Genomic DNA, 13,234 nt, shown 5'->3' with positions numbered 1-13,234 from the left:
AAACCAAACATCACAAGTTCACACTCATAAATGCGAGCTGAACAGTGAGAACACATGGACACAGGGAGGGGTACGTCACACACTGGGGCCTGTCAGGGGATGGGAGGCCAGAAAAGAGAGAGCATTAGGACAAATACCTAATGCATGAGGTGCTTAAAACCTCGATGACAGGTTCATAGGTGCAGCAAACTACCATGGCACATGTATACCTATGTAACAAACCTGCACGTTCTGCACATGTATCCTAGAACTTAAAGTAAAACAAAAGAAAATTTTAAAAATATAAACTTTACCAATCACTTGATTATAACAACTTTATTTCAGAGATCCTCCACCAAAGAAGAAAACCTTTCCTATAATTTAATTTATTTAGCTATTAAATGATAGGCTGGGCCTAATCAATATCAAATTAAATAAGTTAAATTTGCAGGATGACTACAGATGGTGGGCATTTCGTTCCTAAATAAGAAAATTCATTTTTAAAAAGCTACAGAAGAAAAAAACTCCATGTATCAATTTACACTTTCCTGTTTGCCTTGCCTGGGATTTATATTTAAAATAAAAGTTTTTGGCCAGGCGTGGTGGCTCATGGCTGTAATCCCAACACTTTGGGAGACCAAAGTGGGTGTATCACCTGAGGTTGGCATTTCGAGACCAGCCTGACCAATATGGAGGAACCCGTCTCTACTAAAAATACAAAATTAGCCGGACATGGTGGCACATGCCTGTAGTCCCAGCTACCTCTGAAGCTGAGGTGGAGAATTGCTTGAACCCAGGAGTCAGAGGTTGTGGTGAGCTGAGATCGTGCCGTTCCACTGCAGCTTGGGCAACAAGAGTGAAACTCCATCTCAAAACAAACAAACAATAAACAAAAACAAACAACAAAGTTTTCATTTAAATTTTTGCAAACTAATCTATGTTAAGCATATTATTCATTTACATTTGTTTTCCTTCTCATAAAACGCATTCTACTTCTTACATTTATTTCCTTAAATACATGAATTCACCCACAGTCTCTGTAGTTCCTCTCTACTGGTTCAACACATGACTCTTTCAGCTATTCATTATATATAAAAAGCTTTAAAATCCTCAACTATTCTTGCCCTTTCTATCTCAGTGCCTTGTCTACAGACTTTGCAGACTGATGTGATTCCCTCTGAAACCTGAATTATTAGGTTTTTAGAAAATGTCTTTTTTTTCCCCAAAGTAAAAGACAAATAGGCTGGCAATGTAAATTTATCATTTGAACAACCGTTATTTAACCAGCTAGGTTGTAATGGTCAACTCGGGATTAATGTAAAAGTGCTGTATTGATTTTATGCATGACGAACTCTTTTTTGCTGTTAAGGGAATTCGTAGGTAAGATGTTGCTTAAAATTTCTAAACTACTATTATCTGTTAACAAATACAAAGCATTTTATATCTGAAGTTTAATAGTATTTTAAGTTGTTTCTAATTCTTTAGCCTCACCCTGTGATCCCACTTTCATCCTGGGCTGTGCTCCCTGCAATGTGATCTGCTCCATTATTTTCCATAAACGTTTTGATTATAAAGATCAGCAATTTCTTAACTTGATGGAAAAGTTTAACGAAAACGTCAAGATTTTGAGCAGCCCCTGGATCCAGGTAAGGCCAAGATTTTTACTTCCTGATAAACCACCTATGCTCTTTTTTTCTGACAAATCCAAAATTCTATAGGGATCAAGCTCTGAAGTGCATTTTTGAATACTACAGTGTTGCCCAGACAGCCGTGGGGTGAATATCTGGGAAAGATGGCCAAGCCCTTTATTTTATGCATGGGAAATAAATGTCCCAATACAGGCCTGACTTCTAAGCCCATTAGCTCCCTCATCAATGTTTCTTCCACTAAACTCCAAAGCCCTGTTTCTATAAAGTACTTTGGTGACAGCCCCAGAGCGTGCTCATATCACTCCATGGATATCCAGGCACTTTGGAGGCTTCTATTACTCACAAGACTTGTCCTTCAATTCACACTGTGTCATATTGTGTGGCAGAAATATCCTAATTTAAAAGACATCTCCTTCAAGAAGGGAGAATATTTGGGACCACAGAAGCTGCCGAGAAACATGAATAGGGCAGGGGTGTCTGATATCTCAGTTGGGACTCTAGCTGATGAGATAGCTGGGTTAGGAATGATGAAATTATTGGTTTTTTGGTGTATGAGCCATAAACAGACATGATACTTATACTCTATGCTGAATTGGCATGTTTTATACTCTGCCTACATAATAATTGTGTGATTTTACAGAAGTCATTTAACTGCTCTGGTCCACAGTTGGAATTTGAAGTATCTTTGAGCCCCTCCTACTTCTCAAATACTAATTCCATTTCAGAGGCTGCTTGATAGAAATCAATATAGTAGGGACTAGCTTTGTACTATCAATCAGGTTGTCCAAACTCTCTTAACCTATGCTGTCGTCTACAAAATGTGAATGTGGTAATTCATGCCATCTTATATTTCAAGATTATAGAGAAGAATTGTAAAAAGTAACAGAATTAATATAAAGATGTTTTGTACAATAAAAGGAGATATGAGTCTAGAAAATGTTTATCATCTGGTTAGAACTGATTCTCTGGTCAGAATTTTCTTCCTCAAATCTTTTATAATCAGATAATTACTACATATATACAATAAAAATTTCCCCATCAAGATATATGATATATTTTATTTATATTTATAGCTGTAATTTGCAACCAGAGCTTGGTATATGATATATATGCCTTTATTAAAATCTTTTAATTTAATAAATTATTGTTTTCTCTTAGATCTACAACAATTTTTCTCCTATCATTGATTATCTGCCGGGAACCCATAACAAATTACTTAAAAACGTTGCTTTTGTGAAAAGTTATATTTTGGAGAAAGTAAAAGAACACCAAGAATCAATGGACATGAACAACCCTCGGGACTTTATTGATTGCTTCCTGATCAAAATGGAGAAGGTAAAATGTTAACCAAAGCTTAGTTATGTGACTGCTTGTGAATCTGTGATTCATTGACTTGCTGTGTGTTTACTAGGGATGTTTAACTGGTCAAACAGTAATGCTTGAGAAGCACTTTAAGTTTTTATTGTATGAATGCATATACAGTAAGCATAATGGAAAATATAAAATTAGATTGTTAAATAATTAGAATATGTAGACTAAATTGTTTAAATAAAAATAGTCTACCCAAAGAATAAAGATGTCCGAATAGGAACAGCTCTGGTCTGCAGCACCGAGCGAGATCAATGCAGAAGGTGGGTAATTTCTGCATTTCCAACTGAAGTACACGGCTCATCTCACTGGGACTGGTTAGACAGTTAGTGCAGCCCACGGAGGGCGAAACAAAGCAGGGTGGGTTGTCGCCTCACCCAGGAGGGGCAACGGGTCAGGGAACTCCCTCCCCTAGCCAAGGAAAGCTGTGAGGGACCCTGCCATGAGGAATGGTGCATTCTAGCGCAGATACTATGCTTTTCCCATGGTCTTCACAACCCGCAGACCAGGGGAGTCCCTCAGGTGCCTACACCACAAGGGCCCAGCACAAAACTGGGGGGCTGTTTGGGCAGACAGAGCTAGCTGCAGAAATTTGTTGTTGTTGTTCATACCTCAGGGGCACCCAGAACACCAGTGAGACAAAACTGTTCGCTGCCTTGGAAAAAGGGCTGAAGCTAGGGAGCCAAGTGGTCTGGCTCAGTGGATCTCACCCCCACAGAGCCCAGCAAGCTCCACTGGCTTGATTCTTACTGCCAGCACAGCAGTCTGAAATTGACCTGGGACATTTGGGCTTAGTGGGGAGAGGGGCGTGCGACACTACTGAGGCTTGAGTAGGCGGTTTTCCCCTCACAATGTAAACAAAGCCACTAGGAAGTCTGAACTGGGTGGAGCCTACTGCAGCTCCAAAATGCTGCTGTAACCAGACTGTCTGTCCAGATTCTTCCTCTCTGGGTGGGCATCTCTGAAAGAAAGGTAGCAGCCCGTCAGGGGCTTATAGATAAAACTCCCATCTCCCTGGGACAGAGCTCCTGGGGGAAGGGGCGGCTGTGCATGCAGCTTCAGCAGGCTTCAAAGTTCCTGCCTGTTGGCACTGAAGAGAGTAGATCTCCCTTCAAAGCACTTGAGCACTGCTAAAGGACAGACTGCCTCCTCAAGTGGACCCCTCACCCCCATGCCTCATGACTGGGAGACAACTCCCAGCAGAAGTTGACAGACACCTCATACAGGAGAGCTCCATCTGGCTGGCATCTGGCAGGTGCCCATCTGGGATGAGGCTTCCAGAAGAAGGAACAGGAAACAATCTTTGCAGGACTGCAGCCACTTCTGGCAATACCCAGACAAATAGGGTCTGGAGAAGACCTCCAGCAAACTCCAGCAGACCTGCAGCAGAGGGGCCTGACTGTTAGAAGGAAAGCTAACAAACAGAAGGAATAGCATTAATATCAACCAAAGGGACATCCACACAAAAACCCCATCCAAAGGTCACCAGCATCAAAGACTAAAGGTAGATAAATCCATAAAGATGAGGGGAAAAAAAAAAAAAACAGTGCAAAAAGGCTGAAAATTGCAAAAACCAGAATGCTTCTTCTCCTCTAAAGGATCACAACTGCTCTCCAGCAAGGGAACAAATTGAATGGAGAATGAGTTTAATGAATTGACAGAAATAGGCTTCAGAAGGTGGGTAATAACAACCTCACCGAGCTAAAGGACCATGGTCTAACGTAATTCAAGGGAGCTAAGAACCTTAAAAAAGGTTACCTAAGTTGCTAATTAGAATAACTAGTTTAAAGAAGAGCATAAATGACCTGAAAGGAGCTGAAAAAAACAGCACGAGAACTTTGTAAAGCATACACAAGTATCAATAGCCAAATTGATCAAGCAGAAGAAAGGATATCAGAGATTGAAGATCAACCTAATGAAATAAAATGCAAGGACAAGATTAGAGAAAAAAGAATGAAAGGGAACAAACAAAGCCTCCAAGAAATATGGGATTACGTAACAAGACCAAACCTACGCTTGATTGGTGTACCTAAATGTGATGGGGAGAATGGAACCAAGTTAGAAAACACTCTTCAGGATACTATCCAGAATAACTTCTTCAACCTAGCAAGACAGGCCAACATTCAAATTTAGGAAATAAAGAGAAGACCACAAAGATACTCCTTGAGAAGAGCAACCCTAAGACAAAGGAAGTCCATCAAACTAACAGGAGATCTTTTTGCAGAAACAGTATGAGCCAGAAGAGAGTGGGAGCCAATATTCAACATTCTTAAAGAATTTTCAATCCAGAATTTCATATTCAGCCATACTATAGCAAAGGACTATAAATCATGCTACTATAAAGACACAGGTGCACATATGTTTATTGCAGCACTATTCACAATAGCAAAGACTTGGGACCAACCCAAATGCTGATGAATGACAGACTGGATAAAGAAAATGTGGCACATATACACTGTGGAATACTGTGCTGCCATAAAAAAGGATGAGTTCATGTCCTCTGCAGGGATATGGATGAAGCTGGAAACCATCATCCTCAGCAAACTAACACAGGAACAGAAAACCAAACGTTGTATGCTCCCACTCATAAGTGGCAGTTGACCAATGAGAACACATGGACACACGGAGGGGAGCATCAACGCTGGGGCCAAGATGGGTGCAGCAAACCACCATGGCATGTGTATACCTATGTAACAACCTTGCACCTTCTGCACATGTATCCCAGAACTTAAAGTATATATATGTATAAATCTACCCAAGGAGAAACAGAATGCATATTTCGGGTGAAATGGAATCAATTACTGACAAATATGAAAATATAAAATATGCCATATGATGAAGATGAGCATCATTATTATTGCACACAGTTTATTTGAGAATGGGAAAGAATGGCTTAACCTAGGTGGGTTGAATTCCTGCAAATTGAAATAGGCCATAAAATATTTGCAGTGAGAGTCAGAGGAAGGTTTCAGATGGATTGGAATGCTCTACATGGAGGTGCAGAGGTGGGTGATGGGGAAGAGTAGGTGGATGGAAGAGGGAAGGGAAGCCTTCATTGAGTGTAAACTAAAATGATTTGTACAGATACCAGTTGGAATTTGGTGTCTATCAGATGATGTGTAAACATCAATCCTGTTGTCATTGCACCATTGTTGAAAACGTTATTTTTTTCCCCTATTGAATTGTCTTGGCAACCGTGTCAAAATCCAATTGACTATAAATGTGTGAAGGTTTTTGTGTGTGTGTGTACTCTCAATTGTATTCCATTGATCTATATGTCTCTCCTAATCCCTATAGTACACCGTCTTAATTACTGTAGTATTGTATTAATACCAAGTTATTAAATCAAATCAAGGCATGTGAGTCTTTTGTTGTTCTTTTTCAGTACCGTTTTCACTATTCTGGGTCCCTTGAATCTTCGTATGAAATTTAGAGTAAACTTGTCAATTTTCTCAAAGGAGCCAATGGGGATTTTGACAGGATTGCATTAAGTCTGTAGATCAGGGAATTATGTCATTTCTGAAATTGAAGTGAAATTCACACAATGTATAATTAACCATTTTAAAGTGTACACTTGAGTGGTATTTAATGTATTCACAATGTTGTGCAACCACCAGCTTTCTCTGGTTTCAAAATGTGTTTATCACTCCACAAAAACATATCATATTCATTAAATAATCACTCCATTCCTCCACCCCATTATGTAATGATCTCTAATCTTCTTTCTGTTTCCATGGATTTGCCTGTAATGGATATATAAAGGACTCATAGCATATGTAGCCTGTTATTTCTGGGTCCTTTCACGTATAAAGTTTTGGAGGCTCATCTAAGTTGCAACGTGTATCAGTACTTCATTCTTTTTGTCGCTGAAATATATTTTATTTTCCACACACATATATCACAATTTGTTATTCATCTGTTTATGGACATTTGCATTGTTTCTAACTTTCGGCTCTTATAGATAATCTTGCTTTGACCATTTGTGTGTCTTTCTTTATGAGCATGTTTTCATCATTCATGGGTATATTCTCAGGAGTTGAATTGCTGGGTCAAATGGGAATTTTATGTTTATCTTCTTGTAGAAGAGCCAAACTTTTCTACAGTGAATGTGGCATTTTATATTCCTTCCAGCAAGGTAGAAGGATTTCTATTTTTCCACATAGTTGCTAATACTTGTAATTTTCTGTATTTATTGAAGCCATCCTAGTGATTGTAAAGTGGTAGCTCATTGTGGTTTTATTTATTTATTTATTTATTTATTTATTTAGAGACAGAGTCTTACTCTGTCACCCAGGCTGGAGTACAGTGGCATGATCTCAGCTCCCTGCAACTTCTGCCTCCTGGGTTTACACAATCCTTCTGCCTCAGTCCCCAGAGTAGCTGGAATTACAGGGATGTGCCACCACACCTGGTTAATTTTTATGTTTTTGGTAGAGAAGGGTTTTCACCAATTTGGCCAGGCTGGTCTCGAACTCTTGACCTCAGGTGATCTGCCCATCTTGGCCTCCCTAAGTGCTGGAATTATAGGTGTGAGCCATTGCGCCCAGCTCTCATTGTGGTTTTAACTTGTATTTAATGGCCAATGATTTTGAACTTGAATAATAATATATTATTACCCATTTGTATATCTTCTTTGGATACATGCCATTCAAGTACATTTTCTATTTAAATTAAGTTGCTTTTATTTTTCTTTTTAAGCTGTTAGAATGGTTTGTGTATTCAAAACATTAAACTCTTACATATACATAATATGAAAATATTTCCTCCCATTCATTCGGTTGTCATTTCACATTCTTAATTATATTCTTGCTGCACCAAGTTTAATTTTGATGAAGTTTCATTTATCTATTTTTCCTTTTGCTGCTCTGGTATCAAATTTATAAATCTATTGCCAAATATGAAGTCATGAAGATTTGCCCCTATGTTTTATTGTAAGAGTTTTATAGTTCTAGCTCTTATATTTAAGTTTTTCCATCCATTTTCAGTTATATTTTTCATTTGGAGTGAAGTAGGGAAGGTCTCAGCTTCATTCTTCTGCATTTCACTGTCCTCTTGTCTCATCGCCATTTGTTGAAGAAATTCTTTCCTCGGATTGAATGGTCTAGGCACCCTTGATGAAAGTAAATTTGCCATAGATCTTTAGGTTTACTTCATGATTTCAGTTTTATTCCATTTGTCTTGATGATATCTTTATGCTAGTACCACACTGTTCTGATTATTATACTTTGTAGTAAGTTTTGAAGTTGGAAACTGAGTACTCACAGATACAGAAATTAAGTAGAAATTACTTAGGGAGATACTATGCCTTTGGGAGTCCTCAGTAAGGTTTTTCTTTTTAATGGAAACCAGCCCCAAATCATTTTCTAACAAAGAGCAGCTAGTAAAATCGAGCTGCAGACACAGACGAGGAAGCTGGAAGCTTCTTGGATGAATGCTGGTAGTACAGAACTACCTGTGACTAGGCATGTTCAAAATAGCAGCTTCATCTTCCCTCCCCTTTGCCAGCAATGTGTACAGTAAGGAGCAGATAAATGGCACTGGTCAAGTGGAAAGTCCATATGCGTAATAAGATTACAGTGAGAGAGGTCCAACCTTGCCCCACCTGCTATGTAAATATCACACCTGATTAAACCAATCTCTAGCCTATGTAAAATCAGACCACTGCTTCCTCCAGCCTGCCTATACATCGGCTGTCATCCACTCTTCCCTGTTTCAACGTCCCCTCTCTCGCACAAGAAGCTGCTTTTTCTCTCCTTTCTTTCTATTAATTTCTGCTACTTAACCACTCGATGTGTCCGTGTCCTAAAATTGTCCTGGGGCCATGATGAACACCGAGGGGTGTACATCCCAGACAACCGTAGCTGCTTCATCACATATAGTTGCATTATTAATTGATATAATCACTTTCCCATTTCTGGAAAAAAGACCATTGGGTATTTTGGTAGGGGATGCATGACTTTTTAGATCACTTTGAGGTGTATTGCCATTTTAACAATATTAAGTCTTCCAATCCTTGAACATGGTGATAGTTTTAAATTTATTTAGGTATTAGATATTCTTTTTTCCTCTGTTGCAAGGGTCTGGTTGAGTTTAAAAGGCGAAGTTTATCTGTAAATTTTGTATTTAGCTATGACCATTGATTGTCTGATTTTAAAAGTGATACCATATTAAATGCCTTCTTTTAAAAAAATATTTCAACTTTTAGATTCAGGAAGTGCACGTTCACGTTTGTTACATGGGTATATTGTGTGATGCTGAAGTTTAGGGTACAAATAATGCCGTCAACCAGGTAGTGAGACTAATACCCGGTATGTAGTTTTTCAGCCCTTGCCTTTATATCTCTCTACCCTCTATAGTAATTCCATGTGTGTTGTTTCCTTCTTTGTGTCCCACTTTTATATGAGAACATGTGGTATTTGGTTTTCTGTTGCTGCATTAATTCTCTCCAGATAATGGCCTCCAGCCGCATCTATGTTGCTACAAATACATGATTCTTTAATGGCTGCAAAGCATTTCATGGTGTATATATACCACATTTTTCCGTTTGTTTCTGTCATCTATGATTTTGTTCAGCAGTATTTTGTAGCTCTCCTTGTGGAGACCTTTTTGCCCCCTTTGTTAGTTGTATTCCTAGGTTTTTTCCTGTGGCTATCGTAAATAGGATTGAGTTCTTGATTTGGTTTTCAGCATGAACATTTTGGTGTACAAAAATGCTACAGATTTTTGAATATGTATTTTGTGTACTGAAGTCTCACTGAAGTTGTATATCAGTTCCAGGAGTTTTTGGAAGGTTCTTCAGGGTTTTCTAGGTCTAAGATGGGTCTTCTAGGTCTGAGATGGTTCTTCTCCTTCTACTAGTAGAAGACGGTCCTTGTAGTCTTGAGGACAGTAGGATGGGTCTTATTTTTAATCCAGCTTCCCGCTCTTTGCCTTTTATGTGTTGCATTTAGACTGTTTACCTTCAATGTTAACATTGATACATGAGGTTTTGATTCTATTGTGAAGTGGTTAGCTAGTTGCTTTGTAGTTCTATCGTGTGATTGCTCTATAGAGTCTCTGGGCTACATACTTAAGTGTGTTTTGTGGTAGCAAGTATTGTTCTTTCATTTCCATATTTAGAACTCCCTTAATGATCTCTTATAAGCCTGGTCTAATGGTAACAGATTTTCCTGGCACTTGCTTGTTTGGACAATATTGTATTTTTTCTTTGCTTTTGAAGCTTACTTTGGCAAACTATGAAATTCTTTTTTGTAATTTTTTAAAAAATGAATGTTGAAAATAGGCTGAGCATTCTTTTAGCTTGACAAGGTTCTCTTCATATGCGATCTGACCTTTTACGCCAGCTGCTTTTAAAATTGTGTTTTAGCCTTGACTTTGGACAGCCTGGTGAGTAAATGCCTTGCTGATGTTCATTTTGTATAGTGTCTCACATATATTCCCTGGATTTATTGTATTTGGATGTCTACCTGTCTAGCAAGTTTGGGAAAACTTTCTCTACTTATTAGCTCAAATATATTTTCTAGATTATTTACTTTTTCTTCTCTCTCAGGAATGCCAATAATTCCTAGGTTTACTCCTTTTCAATCATCACATATTTCTTGAAGACTTTGTTCATTTGTTAAAATTATTCTTTCTTTATTTTTGTCTGACTGGGTTAGTTCAAAAGACGGGTGTTCAAGCTCTGAAATTGGTCCAGTCTATTGATAAACCCTTCAATTGCATTCTGAAATTCCTTAAGTGAGTCTTTCAATTCCAGAAGCTTTGATTGATTTCTTTTTAAGATGTTTATCTGTCGCTCCATTCCCTGGACTGCTTTAGTTGTTTATTTGCATTGATTTGCAACCTTGTCTTGGATCACTGAGCTTACTTGCAATCCATATTTTGAATTGTTTATCTGTCATTTCTGAGTTGCCAGTTTGTTTAGGGTTCATTGCTGGGGAGTTCATGTGATCGATCCTTTGTTGGTTTTACAACATTCAGACATTTCATGGTGGCAGAATTCTTAATGCTGGTTTCTTCTTCTTTGGAGAGACTACCTCTTCTGATTTTGAAATTATTTTGTGCAGATAGAATTGTTTTCCTCTCCGTATGTTTTTTCTTTCCTTTTCCTCTCCCCCTTCCTATGTGGTGTGACTATAAAGTATGTTGTGTGGGGCCTTTGACTTTGATTCTATAGCTGTGTTCACCTCTGTGGGCAGTTTTATGTTGGCCTGTGAAGTTTGACATACATGTCAGTAGATGGCCCTCATGAGTAAAAGCCAGCTGTGGCTAGTACAACTTGATATAGCACAGCTTGATCCTTGTTTTCTGGGGGAGCTTCTCTGTTTCCTCAGACAATCTGTTCATCTGTGGAATTCAGAGCAGCCTGGGCTCCCTGCTCAGTCCTGGGGGGATCAAGATGGGTGTCGCTGGACTGGGTAGTCCTATCTACAAGTCCCCTAATGGCAGGCACTGGCACCAGCACTGAGAGACAACTGATTTTTGCATTGATCTTGTACTCCGAAATTATGCTGAAATCATTTATTAGCTCTACTTGTTTTCTATCTGTATTGTATGAGATTTTTCTATATATAGAATCATGTGGTTTTCAAATACACATGACTTGAATTTTTCCTTTCCTATTTGAATGTGTTTTATTTCATTTCTTGCCTAATTGCTCTGCCTAGAACTTCCAATACTATGTTTAATAGTAGTAAAAATGGACATTCTTGTTTTTTTTTCTTTTCTTTCTGATTTTACATTATAAGCTTTTAGGCTTTCACAATTCAGTATGCTTTAGCATTGGAGTTTTCATAAATATGCTTTATTTGGTAAGGGAGTTTTATTTCAGTTAGAGTTTTCTAAGTGTTTTTGTTATGATGGGTATTAAAAGTTGTCCATTTCTTTTTCTGCGTCTAATGAGATGAACATGTTTTTCTCTTTTATTCTAATACGGTGTAGTACACTGATTGACTTTCTTGTGAAACCACTTTTGCATTTCTGGGATAAATCTCACTTGTTTATTGTGTATATATATTTTTTAATTTTGTAAAAAAATTGTGGCAAAATACACATAACATAAAAGTTTCTGTATTAATCATTTTAAGTGTATAGTGTATTGGTATTAATTACTTTCACATTGTTGTGCAAACGTCACTGCCATACATCTCTAGAATCCTTTTCATCTTGCAAAATGGAAACTTTATACCCATTTACTAATAACTCTTGACTGGGCATTGTAGATCATGCCGGTAATTCCAGCCCTTTTGGAGATTGAGGTGGGAAGACTGCATGAGCTCAGGAGTTCAAGACCAGTCTGGGTAACATGGCAAAACCCTGTCTCTACCAACAAAGTAATCAACAAACAAAACCAAAGTAACATAATCTTCTCAACTATGCAAACTAATTCATATTAATAATTCCATGAAGTGTGTCCATAGTAACACAAGAACAGTAGATGGGCCTTGTAAAGGTCTTTGTCAGTCTTATCTGCCAGAGACCGTGTAGACTAGCTGCAGTTAAAATTCCCATTCCCTTATCTCTTGCCCTGAAATTTATCTGAAGTCAAAGGGAATGGGTTGCCCTAAGAGAAGTGTCCAGAGACGTAGATGATGCAGGAAGAAATGTTGTAGAACCCCACCCCCACCTCAAATGATAACTCTATGTTTCTTGCTTCCACCATCCCATGGCAACCAACATTCTGCTTTGTGTCTCTATAAAATCGAGTATGCTGTGTACCTCATAAAAGTGGAATCATTATATATTTGCCCTTTTGTGACTGGCTTATTTCACTTAACCTAATGTTATGTTCTCAGGGTTTATTCATGTTTTCTCATGTGTCAGATTTTTCTTCCTTTCTAAGAGTGAATAATATTCCGTTGTATGTATAAACCAAATTTGCTTACCCTTTTATCTGTTGATGAGCACCTGGATTACTTTCACCTTTTGACTTTGTGAGTAATGCTATTATGAATATGGGTAAACAAATATCTCTTTGATGTGCTGATTTTAATTCTTTTGGATATATATCCAGAAGTGGCATTTCTGGGATATGGGGTAATTCTGTTTTTAATTCTTGAACTGCCTTAATATTTTCCTTAACAGCTTCACCATTTTACATTTCCATTAGTAGGACCTGAGGGTTCCAATTTCTCCATATTCTCACCAATACTTGTTATTTTCTTTTGTTTTCTTAGCCTTTATTTATTTGATTTAATTATTACTTATTTAGTTATAATTTATAAATATTACAAATTATA

The 13,234-nt window shown here is 37.9% G+C and overlaps 1 protein-coding gene across 1 annotated transcript in view; it reads left to right on the top strand.

Annotated features, from left to right (window-relative positions):
* Positions 1-1,464: 1,464 nt before the first annotated feature.
* The window catches only part of CYP2C9 (cytochrome P450 family 2 subfamily C member 9), a gene marked incomplete at its 5' end in the record, with an annotated part of 40,675 nt that continues 28,905 nt past the window's right edge, over positions 1,465-13,234 (top strand). The window contains 2 exons of the mRNA XM_017890655.1: positions 1,465-1,625; positions 2,787-2,963. Coding sequence (XP_017746144.1) covers positions 1,465-1,625; positions 2,787-2,963 — 338 coding nt within the window. The remainder of the gene's footprint in view (positions 1,626-2,786; positions 2,964-13,234) is intronic.

The sequence above is a fragment of the Rhinopithecus bieti genome, unplaced genomic scaffold (genome assembly GCF_001698545.2).
Source record: "Rhinopithecus bieti isolate Rb0 unplaced genomic scaffold, ASM169854v2 scaffold_20285, whole genome shotgun sequence".
In the NCBI taxonomy this organism is placed as follows: Eukaryota; Metazoa; Chordata; class Mammalia; order Primates; family Cercopithecidae; genus Rhinopithecus; species Rhinopithecus bieti.
This window is presented reverse-complemented; position numbering and strand designations above follow the sequence as displayed.